At 36.2% G+C, this 13,621-nt stretch overlaps 1 protein-coding gene and 1 long non-coding RNA gene across 2 annotated transcripts in view; both read right to left on the bottom strand.

Moving 5' to 3' along the window:
• The window catches only part of LOC147601206 (uncharacterized), a 381,994-nt gene that overhangs the window by 331,848 nt on the left and 36,525 nt on the right, over positions 1 to 13,621 (bottom strand). The gene's annotated exons all lie outside the window — the stretch shown is intronic.
• PRIM2 (DNA primase subunit 2) overlaps positions 1 to 13,621 on the bottom strand; it is a 112,447-nt gene that overhangs the window by 86,178 nt on the left and 12,648 nt on the right. Inside the window, exons 5-6 of the mRNA XM_086743271.1 lie at positions 3,039 to 3,134; positions 2,046 to 2,183 (exon numbers count right to left, since the gene is read on the bottom strand). Of these exons, the coding sequence (XP_086599397.1) occupies positions 2,046 to 2,183; positions 3,039 to 3,134 (234 nt within the window). The remainder of the gene's footprint in view (positions 1 to 2,045; positions 2,184 to 3,038; positions 3,135 to 13,621) is intronic.

Here is a 13,621-nt window from a genome sequence, read left to right as displayed (position 1 = left end):
AATTACAGAATTTAAGCTTAGATCAAATAGTATTTCGACAACTACTTTTCACAAACAATACTGGAAGGTACCACTGTGTCATAACTTCTACTGAAATGTGCCTCTTCATACCAGATAAAGGTGAGGAATAAAGGTACTTCGCTGAAGATTATCCTCCCAATTTGTATGTGTGGAACAGCAACTGTTATCATCTTTAGATTTCAAAAGGGCTCCTTATGTACAACTCTTTCTTTACAAGTGTATTCTTACAGTTTCATTATGAGGACTATAGTTTCGTTCCAGTGAAAACTACGCTAATTATCCAGCTACCAAGCGTCACCGCTACAGTTATGTCTCTGTTTGGTGTAACAGAATTTTAGACTGACCTCTGTAGAACATGCTGGATTTTTAACCTTCATTTCCAAAAGACTCAATTTAATAATATTCTTAGCATCTCTCAGCAGTGCACTGTGCTGGCTAAAATTAGCTGAAACAGTTTATTAAATGTGGTTTTCCAAATTAAATTAGTAATCAAACCCCCTTAATTTCAATCGGGAGCTTTGGAATAGGACAGAAATCACTAATCTTTTATTCCTTACTCTGAAAATATGGTGAACTTTAATAAACAAAAGGTATGTATTAAAACAAAAAACTAATGCAAATCTGAAATACTGCAATAAGTAAACATAGCACTTCTATACAAGATAGCTTTCCAAGCTCATGAGTGTGTTAAAATTTATAAACCATGATTACAGAGGATAACATAAAGAAGTACTGCTTTACTATAAAGTAGCTACTGGCTTTAACAAAGTAATCCGAGTTAAATGAATTATATAAAAGATAGTGTCTGTTCATAATAAAAAGTTGTAGATTTTTCCTCAAACTGAAAAAGTAGTGTAGCCTACTCATTGCAGTTCCTACTGTTTTTCAGACTTCTCCTCAGCTACTCACACAAGAGGCAAATTCTAGAAGTCCCTGAAGCTTCTCAGAAGTATTTTAAATAGATGCAGATAACCTGCATACTTAGCCACATTTCTATAGAACACATTCATTGTTTTAAATCCCACACAAGTGTTATCAGCTTTCAGCAAGAACATTATGCACCAACTGAAATAAGGATGTTTCTAGTTGCAGTTGTATTAAAGAGCTCTAATGGAAGTGTTCACATAAGAGTATCAAGATTTTCACAAATTAAATAATTCCACAGATGCTGGTTATGTTCAAAATTAACAAATTAGAAAATTAGCATACTGGCAGCTTCTTAAAGGAATGCATTTTTACTTCACACTGTTTCTTTACTAAACACTTACAGTCAACCTTGACATTTATGTGACATAGGAATACAAGGCTTTGAAAACATTTCCAAAAAGCCATCCAAACTGCCTTCATGTTATTCAATGCAGTATTTTCTAGGACTCAAATTCTATGCATTATACATGATTACCAGCTTTTAAACCTTGTGAAGACTCTAATATTATAAAATTAGCAACACCTAAATTGATCACTGAATTACTAACAGAACATTCACAAACAGTATTTACCACAGGTGTCCTAACTAGATTTGACACCTCAAACATTCATACAACTAAGATTTTATTTTTGCCTGACATGTTCTGACTTATCCTCATAACAAAAGAAAAAAGAAAAAAAAACACACAAATCACTATTTTACTTGTTTCAACAAAAAACTATGGCAAAATGTTGTGGGAGAAAAGATCGATACAAAGAGAAAAAGACAGTTGTGTGTATGGGGCTAACAGTTTGAATGAAAAGTCATGTTGCTGTCTATGTGGGAAACAATTTCAAAATCCTCTAGCAGACACTTCTTTACAAGGCACATCACATGCTAAATTCCATTTAAAGTTAATGAACTCTCAGCTCATAAACAACTTTTTTTTGTGTGCTGCCAGCACTTTTGATAGCGTTTCTGGTATTCTCCAGATGGAAGCAGATAAATTCAAAAATCCAAAAGGCTACTGTCCAAGAGTGTCACTAAAGAATGCAAGAGAAGTTGTAAAAAAAAAAAAAAAAAAAAAAAAAAAAAAATCAGACTTAATCAGACTTACCGCCAGTGCTTTAGATAACTTTGTTCTATAGTTATTCAAAACAATTGCATCAATCTCCTTAAGTGGCACATATGCAAAGCCATCTTTAATAAACACTCTTCTGGTTCTAAATAGATCCACAGCATCTGCAAGTCCAACCTGAGAAAGAAGAACAACCCACACTGTGGAATAGCAAAATAATGCAGTAACAATCTTTACAACCCTAAGATTCCACATGGACCAGTAAATATTTCAGTCACTCTGTCTTTTAACAAAGCAGGCAAATCCAGGCAAAACACACAGACTTTGAATTTAAATGTTGACTTGGAATAGAATAGCTGATCATTTTTTTGGTGGAAAAATATTGTTTACTTACAGAAAGTCATGCAATTAGGCAAATCAAGCTACTTTAAAGTTCATATTCTATGATTATTAGCCTAGTTATGTAGCCTTGCATCACTTACTGATTCGATATTTGAAAATGGACCCCTGTTGGCCTTCTGTTACCTTGATTCAGGTAAGCTACATATAAAAGGTCTTGCAAACATATCTGGAACCCAACTAACTTCACTCCGAAGAAGAATCAGTGGGCTACTTTAGATAATTCTTTCTTCTCTCCTCGCTCTCTTGCAAAAAGAATTTCAGAATAATACAATCAGACCAAATCTAGTTTCAGCAACAGAGGTTTGAGAACGTCTCCATCCTGAATGGTCTATCAGCCAGGCAAGTTAAGTCATTTGGCTGGGAAATATTAAAATTTAAGACTGTTTTGGTGGTGAAAGACAAGGGATGGCAGAAGATGACAGAAGACATTAATGGTAGTTTAAAGCTTCCTTCGTTCACTCAGTTCCTCCCTCTACCCTACACTGAAGGGGAATCTCATTAGTCTCTGTTAATTTAGATACGTTGATTAACTGTTAGCAATGGTATTAACACAACCTTAAAATTAGTAACTCCAAGTTTAACTGAAAGAGAATTAATGCAAATCTGCAGAACTTATCAATTTCTACTTACCTTATAGAACATTTGTTCTTTTACTTTAGGCACAGTGAGGCCAGGGGTTGATGCATGCAGCTCATTTGACAATTCATTTTTCAGGTCTTCACTAATCTAAAATTAAGAACTTGTTTTAAAACTGCTGAAATACATTGGAATAAGGCTTTTTCTTTTAATTAACATGTGCTAAAAGATTACTTTATCTGTAAATATATCATCACTCCAGCTGACAAGGGAAAAAGAAGTGATCACTAATAAACTAAGCAGAAACCAGCAAAACACTAATGGTCAATGGTGTTAACCTTCCTTCTGAAGCAGTAGTGCCGATTTTAAAACATAATAATTATAAACATTAGCACAAGAACTATAAAACATGCCTTTTTTGAAAGTCAGCATCTTCAGACTAAAACTTGTGACAATCTCTGCTCATATCTAGATTTACTGAATGCACTAAAACAAAGCATGATGACTCAATGACAATTAGGAAGGAAACAACTTTGTCAGATTTTTAAACAAAAACATCAGTTTCAGCTCATTTTTAAATCCAGACTTTTTAAAAAAAATTAATCATCTTATATTCATGGATTTATCACTTTTTTTTTTGAGAAGCAAGAACAGCGGTATATATTTGTTCGTTAAATGTTAGTGCTTTCCCAGTTCTTGAAATAGGAAAGTTAAGCAGCAATGCTCTAATTTAACAACCTAAAGAATTTAAGACAAAATTTCTATCTTGAAAACTCATGGACAATGTTACACTTCCTAAAATAAAAACTTAAATACTGCATGTACATAATACATATATTATGCTTTTTGAGTACTCAATAATGCACAAAATAGAGCAGGAATGCCACACTTAGCGTATTGTAATTATTTTACTAGTCAATACATTGTTTTTGAGTTTTCCTCCACAGAAACCAAATAAAAACAAAATTTGGAATCACAGAATCATAGAACAGTTTGGGTTGGAAGGAACCTTTAAAGGTCATCTAGTCCAACCTCCCTGCAAGAAGCAGGGACATCTCCAACTACATCAGGTTGCTCAGAGCAATTATGATTAAGCTCAGCCTTTAAAATCTGAAAAAAGTAACAAATAAAAAAAATTAAATTATAAATCATCCACTCTGATAAAACAGATCATACATGCTGGTAATCCAGCAATTATACCTAGTAACTTAAGTACATGCAACAACAGTCTTAAATACTTCCATGATATGTTCTTGATAAAGTACAATGGAAGTAGTCCCTGACTGAAAGGGATTAAGTGTTAAGGAACACAGAATACGTTCTCAAAACATAGACAGACACAAATGTCAAAGTGTAACACCTTGTGTGACACTGCTCTACATAACTGGACGTGTGCTCCAATGCCTACGGAGAGGTGAGAAAAGGCTGCAGCCCAAGATGGCTTTCAGAGACTAGCCAGGAACCAAGCCAAGGCTGTCACATGCAATAAATACCCAGAGTCCAAACGCAAGTTGAAAAAGGCTCTCAGTGTCCTTCATCTCCATGGGAAGGGATGCGCATAGGCAGTTTCTTCTCTGAATATCTAATTTGTTGGCTAACACTTCTATGCCATTAAATGGGCATTTAAACAAACTTTATTCCTTCTTCCCAGTTGAAAAACTGAGAAAATGAAACAAAACCACAACACTTTCCTTGGAAGTCATAGGAAGGACTCTTTAATTTCAAACTTGGAGCAGTAGCTCAACAAATCCACTCTATAAAAGTGATCTGACAGATGCATATGAAGCAGCCAAGGCAGTGATGTCTAGAAGGCTTACAGTTACCCTGTCCACATCTTGATGTAATCTGTAGTACTCTCTCAGGAAAATCAGCTTTAAAAAATAATAATAAAGCTGCCATGAGGGCAGAAGAATGTAACTTTGGAGACAGAGGAAATACATAGTAGCATTATATTTCTGCATATGAAAACCTAATGGCCAAGGGAAAAACACCCTGCAAGGAAACCATTTCTCTTTAACAAAGCAGCTGTATGAAAACAGTTCAATGTGTGTGTGTAAATGATACAAAAAACACTTTCTATAAAATACTGTCATTAACAATCTTATTTTTGTTAGTCTTTGGATGATTCCTGCTTTTCAAACATGACATCTTGGAATTTCACACAGTGCTACCAAAACCCTGCTACTCCTTCCAGGTGATAACATTTCTTGTGTACATAAGTATAAATCGAAGTCATCACATCAGCCCGAAAGCTTGCCTTTCGCCTAGTACACACCGAAGTTGCAATTTTAATACCAGAGCAGTGACTATAAGAGTCCCACTCCATCACGTCATTCCAAACCCTTTGTGAAACTTATCTTCAAATAAAAATGGTACAACATATTGTATAGCTATAGTGGTTGCAATTCCATTACTAATTCTATGGTATCTCAGTTAAAAAAAAAAAAAAAAGCCAAGGACAGAGGTTTTGGTTTGTTTTTTGGGGGTTTTGTTTGTTTTTGGTTTGTGGGTTTCTTTGTGGTTTTTGGTTGTTTTTTTACAGAAAACAATTGCAACAGTCCAATGACTGTTTTACAGACAGGCTTCTTGCAATGTTAGGGAGATAATGGGAAGACAGAAAGGCAAGGATGCCTTGCTTATTTGTTTTTCAAAAAACAATTAGCTCGTTTTCAACCACAAAATCATTTTACACAGTATTACATTTAATTTCAAGCAGTTTTTACATTTTAATATAAACATTAAACAATTATACTGACTGACTCCAAACTTCACAAGCTGTCTAGATCCTTCTTTATTAGTAATTTGAACATATCAATCTTGTACAGAAGTCACAGTGATTTTAGATTTTCTTGCATCTCACTAGCAAAAATTTAACACTGTTGGGGTAAAAGTGATCCTGGTGAAATCATCAGAAAAATAGCTTAATGGGCCATGACTAAAGATTTGGATAAGACTGTGGACAGTGTTACCAAAAATAGAGTTTCATCAGAGATTGTATTCTTAAACAAATACAAATATTATTGCAACAAAATATTTATCATATAAATATTACTTATAAAACTCTTAAAATTATTTACTTCTTACAGCCTCTAGTATCCTATAGGTTAGGCAAACCTTCAGCAGCCCTACAAACACTCTGCTCCTTACTTTTTCACCAAACTCCCATTGCCTTCTAGTTTTCAGCTAATGCAGAGTAAGAAGAAATAAGGAGACTCTTAGCCCCTAACTAGCTGGGAAATTACTCCAGAACACATTTAGAAATAAAAACTTGCTTCCTTAAAGACTGGAACATTAAAAATAACCTTGCATTGGCATTAAGGATTTCACCATTTTCAGACAAAACTGTGTAAACTTGATTGAAGATGCAATGTGATGAAAATAAGCTTCTTATAATCTAAGCTCAGATTCAAACTTTCAGTTAGGTCATGCCTGTACCTCCGTACACAGAGCAACATGAAACGTATCCCAGTTTTTCTTGGTTCATAGAAGCTGGAAAAGTGCTCTTTTTTTTTTGGCTTTTTAAAAAAAAATTTAATAAGAACGCTACGGTTTGTACATTTAATAATTCCATCTCTAAAATGGCACCTGCAAGAACACATTCCAGTAATCATTAAAAAATTAGACAATTAAATACAGCTTTTAGGATTCTAATCAAGGTCGGAAAGATAAACAGACTGCTTAATTTTTGACAGCACTCGATGATGTTTGCCCGATAAACTACTGTGATGTTCAAAAGATTTAAGAAAGGAGGGAAAAAAAACCCAAAAAAACCCCCACACAACAGAATTCTTCTGAGGTTGTCATCTGGTGCTCACCTGACCCTCCTCACTGAATAGATTCAACTCACCCCACAGAAAACAATTTGCAGTTTTGCCTCGTCAGTTTGTTGCCAGTTTAATAAACAGAAACTGCTTATCACCAAGTCAGTCTTTGCTTTGACCAAGCAAAGAACAATAACATCAGGAAAAGGATCTCCCCTCTCAGTGACAGTGGGATGCGTATAGTAGCTTGAAACAAGTCAAGATTTCATCATAAGATTGTGAGCCTTATTTACAAAAATAAAACATAAAGAGGGAAAGCATGAGAGGAAAGGAAAGAAGCAAGAATTTGGGACAAGTTGCATTATTTCCAGTTTTCTTGCTTTCTATGTACAATTTATTCATTGATTTTAATCACAGAATTGCCCTGGCAACAAAGACACATAAATTTAAATTAAAATATGAATAATTTAATATGTAAGGCTTGGTTAAACAAACATCGGCAGCGAGGCAGTCCAAAAACTTCAAAATAAATTTTATATCCCTACTCTGTTTTAATGAAGAGATGAAGCAGCATGCACACATAACTCTACTATACATTCACAACTACTTAATTTTGCTGCTTCTAAGTCTCCCAGTAAGGAACAAGAACTCAATGCACAAGTCCTTTCCTTTTCCAAGGCTCAGCTTCAGGTATTTACGTGCACACATCACTGGTGTCCTTTGAAACTGAACTTTTTAAAACTTGCTTTCAGTCACTGAGCAGCTGGTACTCAAATGGCGTAACACCCTTCTCACAAAGAGGTGGTATCAGTCTCTCAACACTGCACTATATTGCAATTTTAAATATCAAACAGACAAAATAATCATTTCTAGTCAATCTTCTCCACTGCCACACAGCACAGGACAAACTAAGATAGAACTAGAATACAAAAGTATTAATCTAGACATCATTAAATTTAATAATATAAAGTGTATTCAGTCAGTTAATGAATACTAGCTTGATTAAGATAGGACGTCATTCCCAGCTGTCCTACCAATTAAGAGCATGAAGAGCCTTAAATAAAACATTCCAGAGGCTCATAAACCTGTTGTACACAAACCTGATTACAATGCTTCTTAAGATATATCAATTCCATTTTGGCCACACACAAATTAATTAAGAAGAAATTTTTATTTCCCATGGTACCACAACTTACTATTTTAGCTCAAGTTCAGGTTGCTGGCATCCCTAAAAATACAAAGGGCTGCACTTGGAATTATTATGTATTTTTATCCATCGTCCTTTTTTATTTAATATTTATTTATTTAAAGTCAGGAGTGAGCATGGAAAGGATATTTTATGGATTTACCTCAACTACGCAGCTAATTCATGGTTTCCATAATCACAAAAACTCAGTGACAAAGGTCCAGTTTCCTATATTTCTGACAAACATTTCGCTACATCCGTGAAAAGGAAAGCTGAACAAGCACTACAGATTATTCTAGAAACATCACCAGATACATATTAGAGTCGCACATGACTGAAGACCTAACGGAAGACCCCTATGAGAAATATGGCAACAGGTTTTCTTCCATTTATATATCAGGATGCTAACGTTAGAGTCAATTTTACAGAAACTTGTTAACAAATGTTTCTCTAGATTCAATCACAGGATTAGTAGGGAAGAGTATTTCAGTGTTTACAGACCATTTTATGAAGCTCACGTCCAGAAGAGCAGCTAGTAAATTCTACTTGCAGGGTAATTACATCCTGCACAAACTATCCTATCAGTTTTTATGCTGCTGTACTAAGGAACAACATCAACATTTCCAAAATTACTACATTCACGGCTATGTGAAGAATGAATTAATTTTGGAAATATTCTTAACCTCAACCACCTCAGAAGAACGTAACACCTTGATTACCCAAATAATTTATTTTCTTCTTGATTAATGTATGGATATAATTTTTTACAAAATTTTCTCTTCCCTTATGCCCCAAAAGAATGTCTAAAATATTTATAGAAAAAAAAAAAAGAGAAGACACTCGATGACACCATTCTCCTTGTCTATACTAAGTTTCTTCCAGGAATCCAGAATTACCAATTGCTAAGAACTGAGGATCTACAAGGATCAGGTTAGGATTTAGTATTCTTTCACCATTTCCAAGCCACTAGATAAACGCCATTCAAGTGTCTCCAGGTCAATCACTGAGTGCCAGAGCACAAGTAGTGTGGGTACCCTTCCCACCTCTTCTATGACAAGCTGAGGAACATGGTGTAGAAGACACCTATTCTCCACTGTGCTTCTGGTACAGCTACCACTTCACGTTACTTTAGAAATCTGGGTTTACAGCAGAATGTCTGCCTCAGGATTCAGACTGCATTCCAAACGCTGTCTGGTTGTTTTCAGCTAGATTAGGAAGAAGAATGTTTTTCTTTATAATCTCATTTTTAACAAAGCATTTTTTGCAATTTTTATATCAAAGCACATAACCTTTTCAAAGTTGGAAGAGAATGTACTTCAAAACAAAAAGTGTACAGTACCCAGTACAGAAGGATTCAACCTCAGAGGGGACTCTAAAGGTCCTATTTTACTCAAACAATGAACCAAAGCTATTTACTAAGAATCATAATGCTCCAGGGCACTAAAGGGGGCATAAGGAACTGCAGAGTTTGTGGTTTAGTTTGACTTTAGTTTCACAAGTCAATTTTAAGCCATGAAAGCTATCTTCTAAAGGTCCATTTAGATTTCTGCCGATAATCAGCATCTGTTTCTAATCAAACAGATGATTACCAAATTAGAACTTGTAATTAGCATTTTGCATAATTTACAAACTGTTGTCCGTTATGTTTACGAAGGTGAAAAGGGACATCCCCAGTAGCTATATATTCTTCAGCCACATTTATTACTTAATTCCACAATTTTATAGAACATCACCAACACCACATGTGCAAATAAATACCTGCAACTATAATTACAGCAGCAAAATGCTAGTTTTCTCCATGACTAATAGCAAAGTCATGCTTGTAGTTCAAGAATCCATTAGAGAAGGGTAAACAAAGACCCCTCCCCATCCATCCCGCCAGCACGCACACAACACAAAAAAAAAAGCCAGTGCATGTTCTCCCTTCCTTCCAACCAACACTTCTCTTAAGATTTATGAGATGTGTTTATATTCTCCTGTTAATCAAGGTTCATTAAAAAATTCCATAAGAGAGTATTACAATTCATTTTAAGCTTAAATGTTTTAATCACACCTCACCCCATCTATGCATCCCTCACAATGTTAGCTTGCTAGAATACTCAGGTTGTTTTGCAATCAATCCATTTATTTTGGGTTGCAGCCAGTTAGTAAGGTTGCTTTGCACAAGACATTACTTAGCAAACAGACTTGCAAGTTGGCCTATCGAATCCTCGGACTGTAGTACAGTGGTCTAAAGTGTACTACATACTGGTTGAACTGGATTCCCATGTTGTTAATACTTCTGAGGAAAGAGGCCTCCCTAGGATTTTCTGCCTCTAATCACAGAATCATAGAATAGTTTTGGTTGGAAAGGGCCTTTAAAGGTCATCTAGTCTAACTCCCCTGCAAGCAGCAGGGACATCTCCAATCAGATCAGGTTGCTCAGCATCCTCTCCAACCTGACCCTGAATGTTTCCAGGGATGGGGCATCCACCACCTCTCTGGGCAACCTGATCCAGCGTTCCACCACCCTCATTGTAAAAAAAAAAAAATTCCCTTATATCCAGTCTGAATCTGCTTCCACTTTAAAACCATTATCCCTTGTCCTATCACTACAGGCCCTGCTAAAAAGTCTCTCCCCATCTTTCTTATGAGTCCCCTTGAGGTACCGGAAGACCACTATAAGGTCTCCCTGGAGCCTTCTCTTCTCCAGACTGAACAGCCCCACCTCTCTCACCCTGTCCTCAGATCATCTACATGGTCTCCTCTGGACTTGCTCCAACAGGTCCGCGTCCTTCTTATGTTGGGGGCTCCAGAGCACTCCAGGTGGGGTCTCACAAGAGCAGAGGGGCAGAATCACCCCCCCTCAATCTGCTGGCCGTGCTTCTTTTCATGCAGCCCAGGATGCTGTTAGCTTTCTGGGCTGCAAGCACACATTGCCTGCTCATGTTGAGCTTCTCATCCACCAGCACTCCCAAGTCCTTCTCCTCAGGGCTGCTCTTGATCCATTATGCGCCCAGCCTCTATTTGTGCTAGGGACTGCAGAAATAACACATAACCACAGTCAACTAGAAGAGGTAGCCATAAACTTAGATATCAATGTTGGTTTTTTTCTTTATCTGGAACAAAAAAAAAACACCCCAATTTTTAAAAAGGAACAGTAAAAGTCACAAAGTCACCACTCTATTTCACTTAAATGTATCTTCCGAAACTTGAATGATTAAACTGAGAAATGTATTGCTTCCTTTGAAATTAAGTAACTTAGAATGAGAGTAACCTGTTACGTTTTTTAAAGTGCTAATGGTGTACGTTTCACTGTCTTATTTAACAAATCCCTGAATAAAAAAGAAAAAAAAAAAAACAAAACAAAATCCAAAGCAACCTACTCCTAAGCCTTTCCAAATACAATTTTGTTTCTATTATGAGTTTTAGCATGGAGCTCAGTGACAGAATACATATTTTTAGCTTACTTTGGCAACACAACACTTTTCTCACTTAGACGTGCATCACTCCTGACCTTTGCTGTCACCTGTAAGACAAGCATCATTGGTTCTCAAGCCAAAGGACAAATTTAAGATTCAAGTAGCAGGAAAGCAAGATAAAATTCAGAACCATTTCCTTCACAAATGCAAGCTGCAGCCTACTTGATCACAGTTACTGTTTTAGCTTGGCATAATTTTCCACACAGTAAAATTGGGCTCTAGATAGTTTCCACTTTTAAGCACTCTTCCCCATCGTGTTTGGGGAAAGAAGAAATATTATTTGATGCCTCTGAAACACAAAGCCGTAAACCCAATGAGAAGAATATTTTTATTTATACACCTAGTATCAAAATGGATCTTTACAGTCACAGCCTTTTAGTTGCTAGACATAGAATCATAGAATGGTTTGGGTTGGAAAGGACATTTAAAGGTCATCCAGTCCAACCCCCCTGCAAGGAGCAGGGACATCCCTGACTAGATCAGGTTGCTCAGAGCCTCATCCAGCCTGGCCTTGAACGTTTCCAGAGATGGGGCCTCCACCACCTCTCTGGGCAACCTGTTCCAGTGTTCCACCACCCTCAGTGGAAAAAGTTTTTTCCTGATAGCTAATCTGAATCTACCTGATATTGAGTAGTTTCTTTCACATATATCTGTCCATACTAAGGACACAAACTAGTCCCATTCTCATTAATCCAAATGTGACTTTAGGATCTTCTGTACCCAATAAAGGTAATCATAAAACACTTTTTGAAGAAGCTAACCTACAAATATTTATACAACTGCCCCACTGCTGAGATAAATGCTTTTGAGGAAAGCAAAATAGTGATATCAGGAAGTCTCTCATCGGAGTGCTCTGATCATAAAAACAGAAATCAAAGAAGTTTAATTTCTACTGCTTAAAGCTGCTAAAAAAAGTACTTCAACCACAACATCAAAGAGCTACTCGGGGGGAGGGAATAATAATAATCACCTCCACTAACGCATTTTTCTCTTTCCTTTTATTTTGCAGTTCTTATTCTTTCCTCTCTAATACTGGCAGATGCACTGCAGAGCATTAGCTCCCCCAACTGACTATTCCCATCTGCTGCTCCTTCCCCATGACTATGATCCAAAGCATTTTATTGAAATAATGTGCTCTATAACAGCATTAAAAAAAATTAAGATGGTTAATTTTGCAACAACTGTCAGTAACCCAAAAATAAGGTATCCAATATAGAAGTTACTAAAAAACTAATAATATTTTTTACATTTCAAGAGGCTTTTCAGAGGTGAAAAAGTTCTAAGATAATACAAATAGGACCTTTTATGCTCTGTGGAGAGGAAACAGCAACATAGAAAGATGTATTTAGGAAGAAATATACTACACTTTGAAGTTTATTTCTTCTGCACACTGCAGAAAGATAACACAGAACAGAAGCACTGCAGGGAACCTAAACTCAATTATACATCATCTTTATACCACAGATAAAGACATGATAATGATTAATTTTCATTTCTTGGGGAAGCAACAAAGAGGAAATACGTCTGTTTCAAGCAATGTCTGAGGACAAGATGAAGGAAGGGTCACAGGAAATCAGAACAGTCAAGATGATGACCAAAACATCAGTGAAAAATAAATTGAGGATAAAACTTTACATTCTGTTCCACTCCACATGCCAGTATATGAAGTTAAGTTCCTGGAAAGGTACAGGAACAAATCAAAGCATCTGATAGCACTTGGGAAAAAACACAGGAGACAAGTAACGGCCCCCATGGATCTGGTCAAAAAACAAATTCTGTTAAGCCAATCTCACTGCCTTTGTAACAGTGCAGCAGACCTCAGGGATATGGAAAACAGCAGGTGCCATATTGTGTCAAGAGTCCTTAAAGTCACTCTCATAAGATACTTTCACTGCCAAACAGTTCCACTGAGTCTCCTACAACCTGGGTACAAAACCATTGGAAGAGCCACGTATGGAAGAATTTAACTCAAAAGCAGAAGGAGGTATTAAGCCAAGTTCTACAATTATCTAATTTTAAACTAAAATTTAATATTTTAGTTACTAGCTTGTATGTTAAAACAGGAGCAGATTACATATTTAAAAACCATGAGGCTGGGGACGCTGCAAGTGCTCAGGAGAAAGAGACCAGACGAGAAAATCAGGTCTAAAATTGAAGGCTGTATTTCAGCAGAGACATTGCAAGGTTCTACATCTAAGTCAGTTCTGTACAAACAGAGGATGAGCTGAC

This window comes from Chlamydotis macqueenii, chromosome 3, assembly GCF_036417535.1.
Source record: "Chlamydotis macqueenii isolate bChlMac1 chromosome 3, bChlMac1.mat, whole genome shotgun sequence".
NCBI classification, from domain to species: domain Eukaryota; kingdom Metazoa; phylum Chordata; class Aves; order Otidiformes; family Otididae; genus Chlamydotis; species Chlamydotis macqueenii.
Note: the sequence above shows the minus strand (reverse complement) of the source record. Positions and strands in the feature narration are given on the sequence as shown.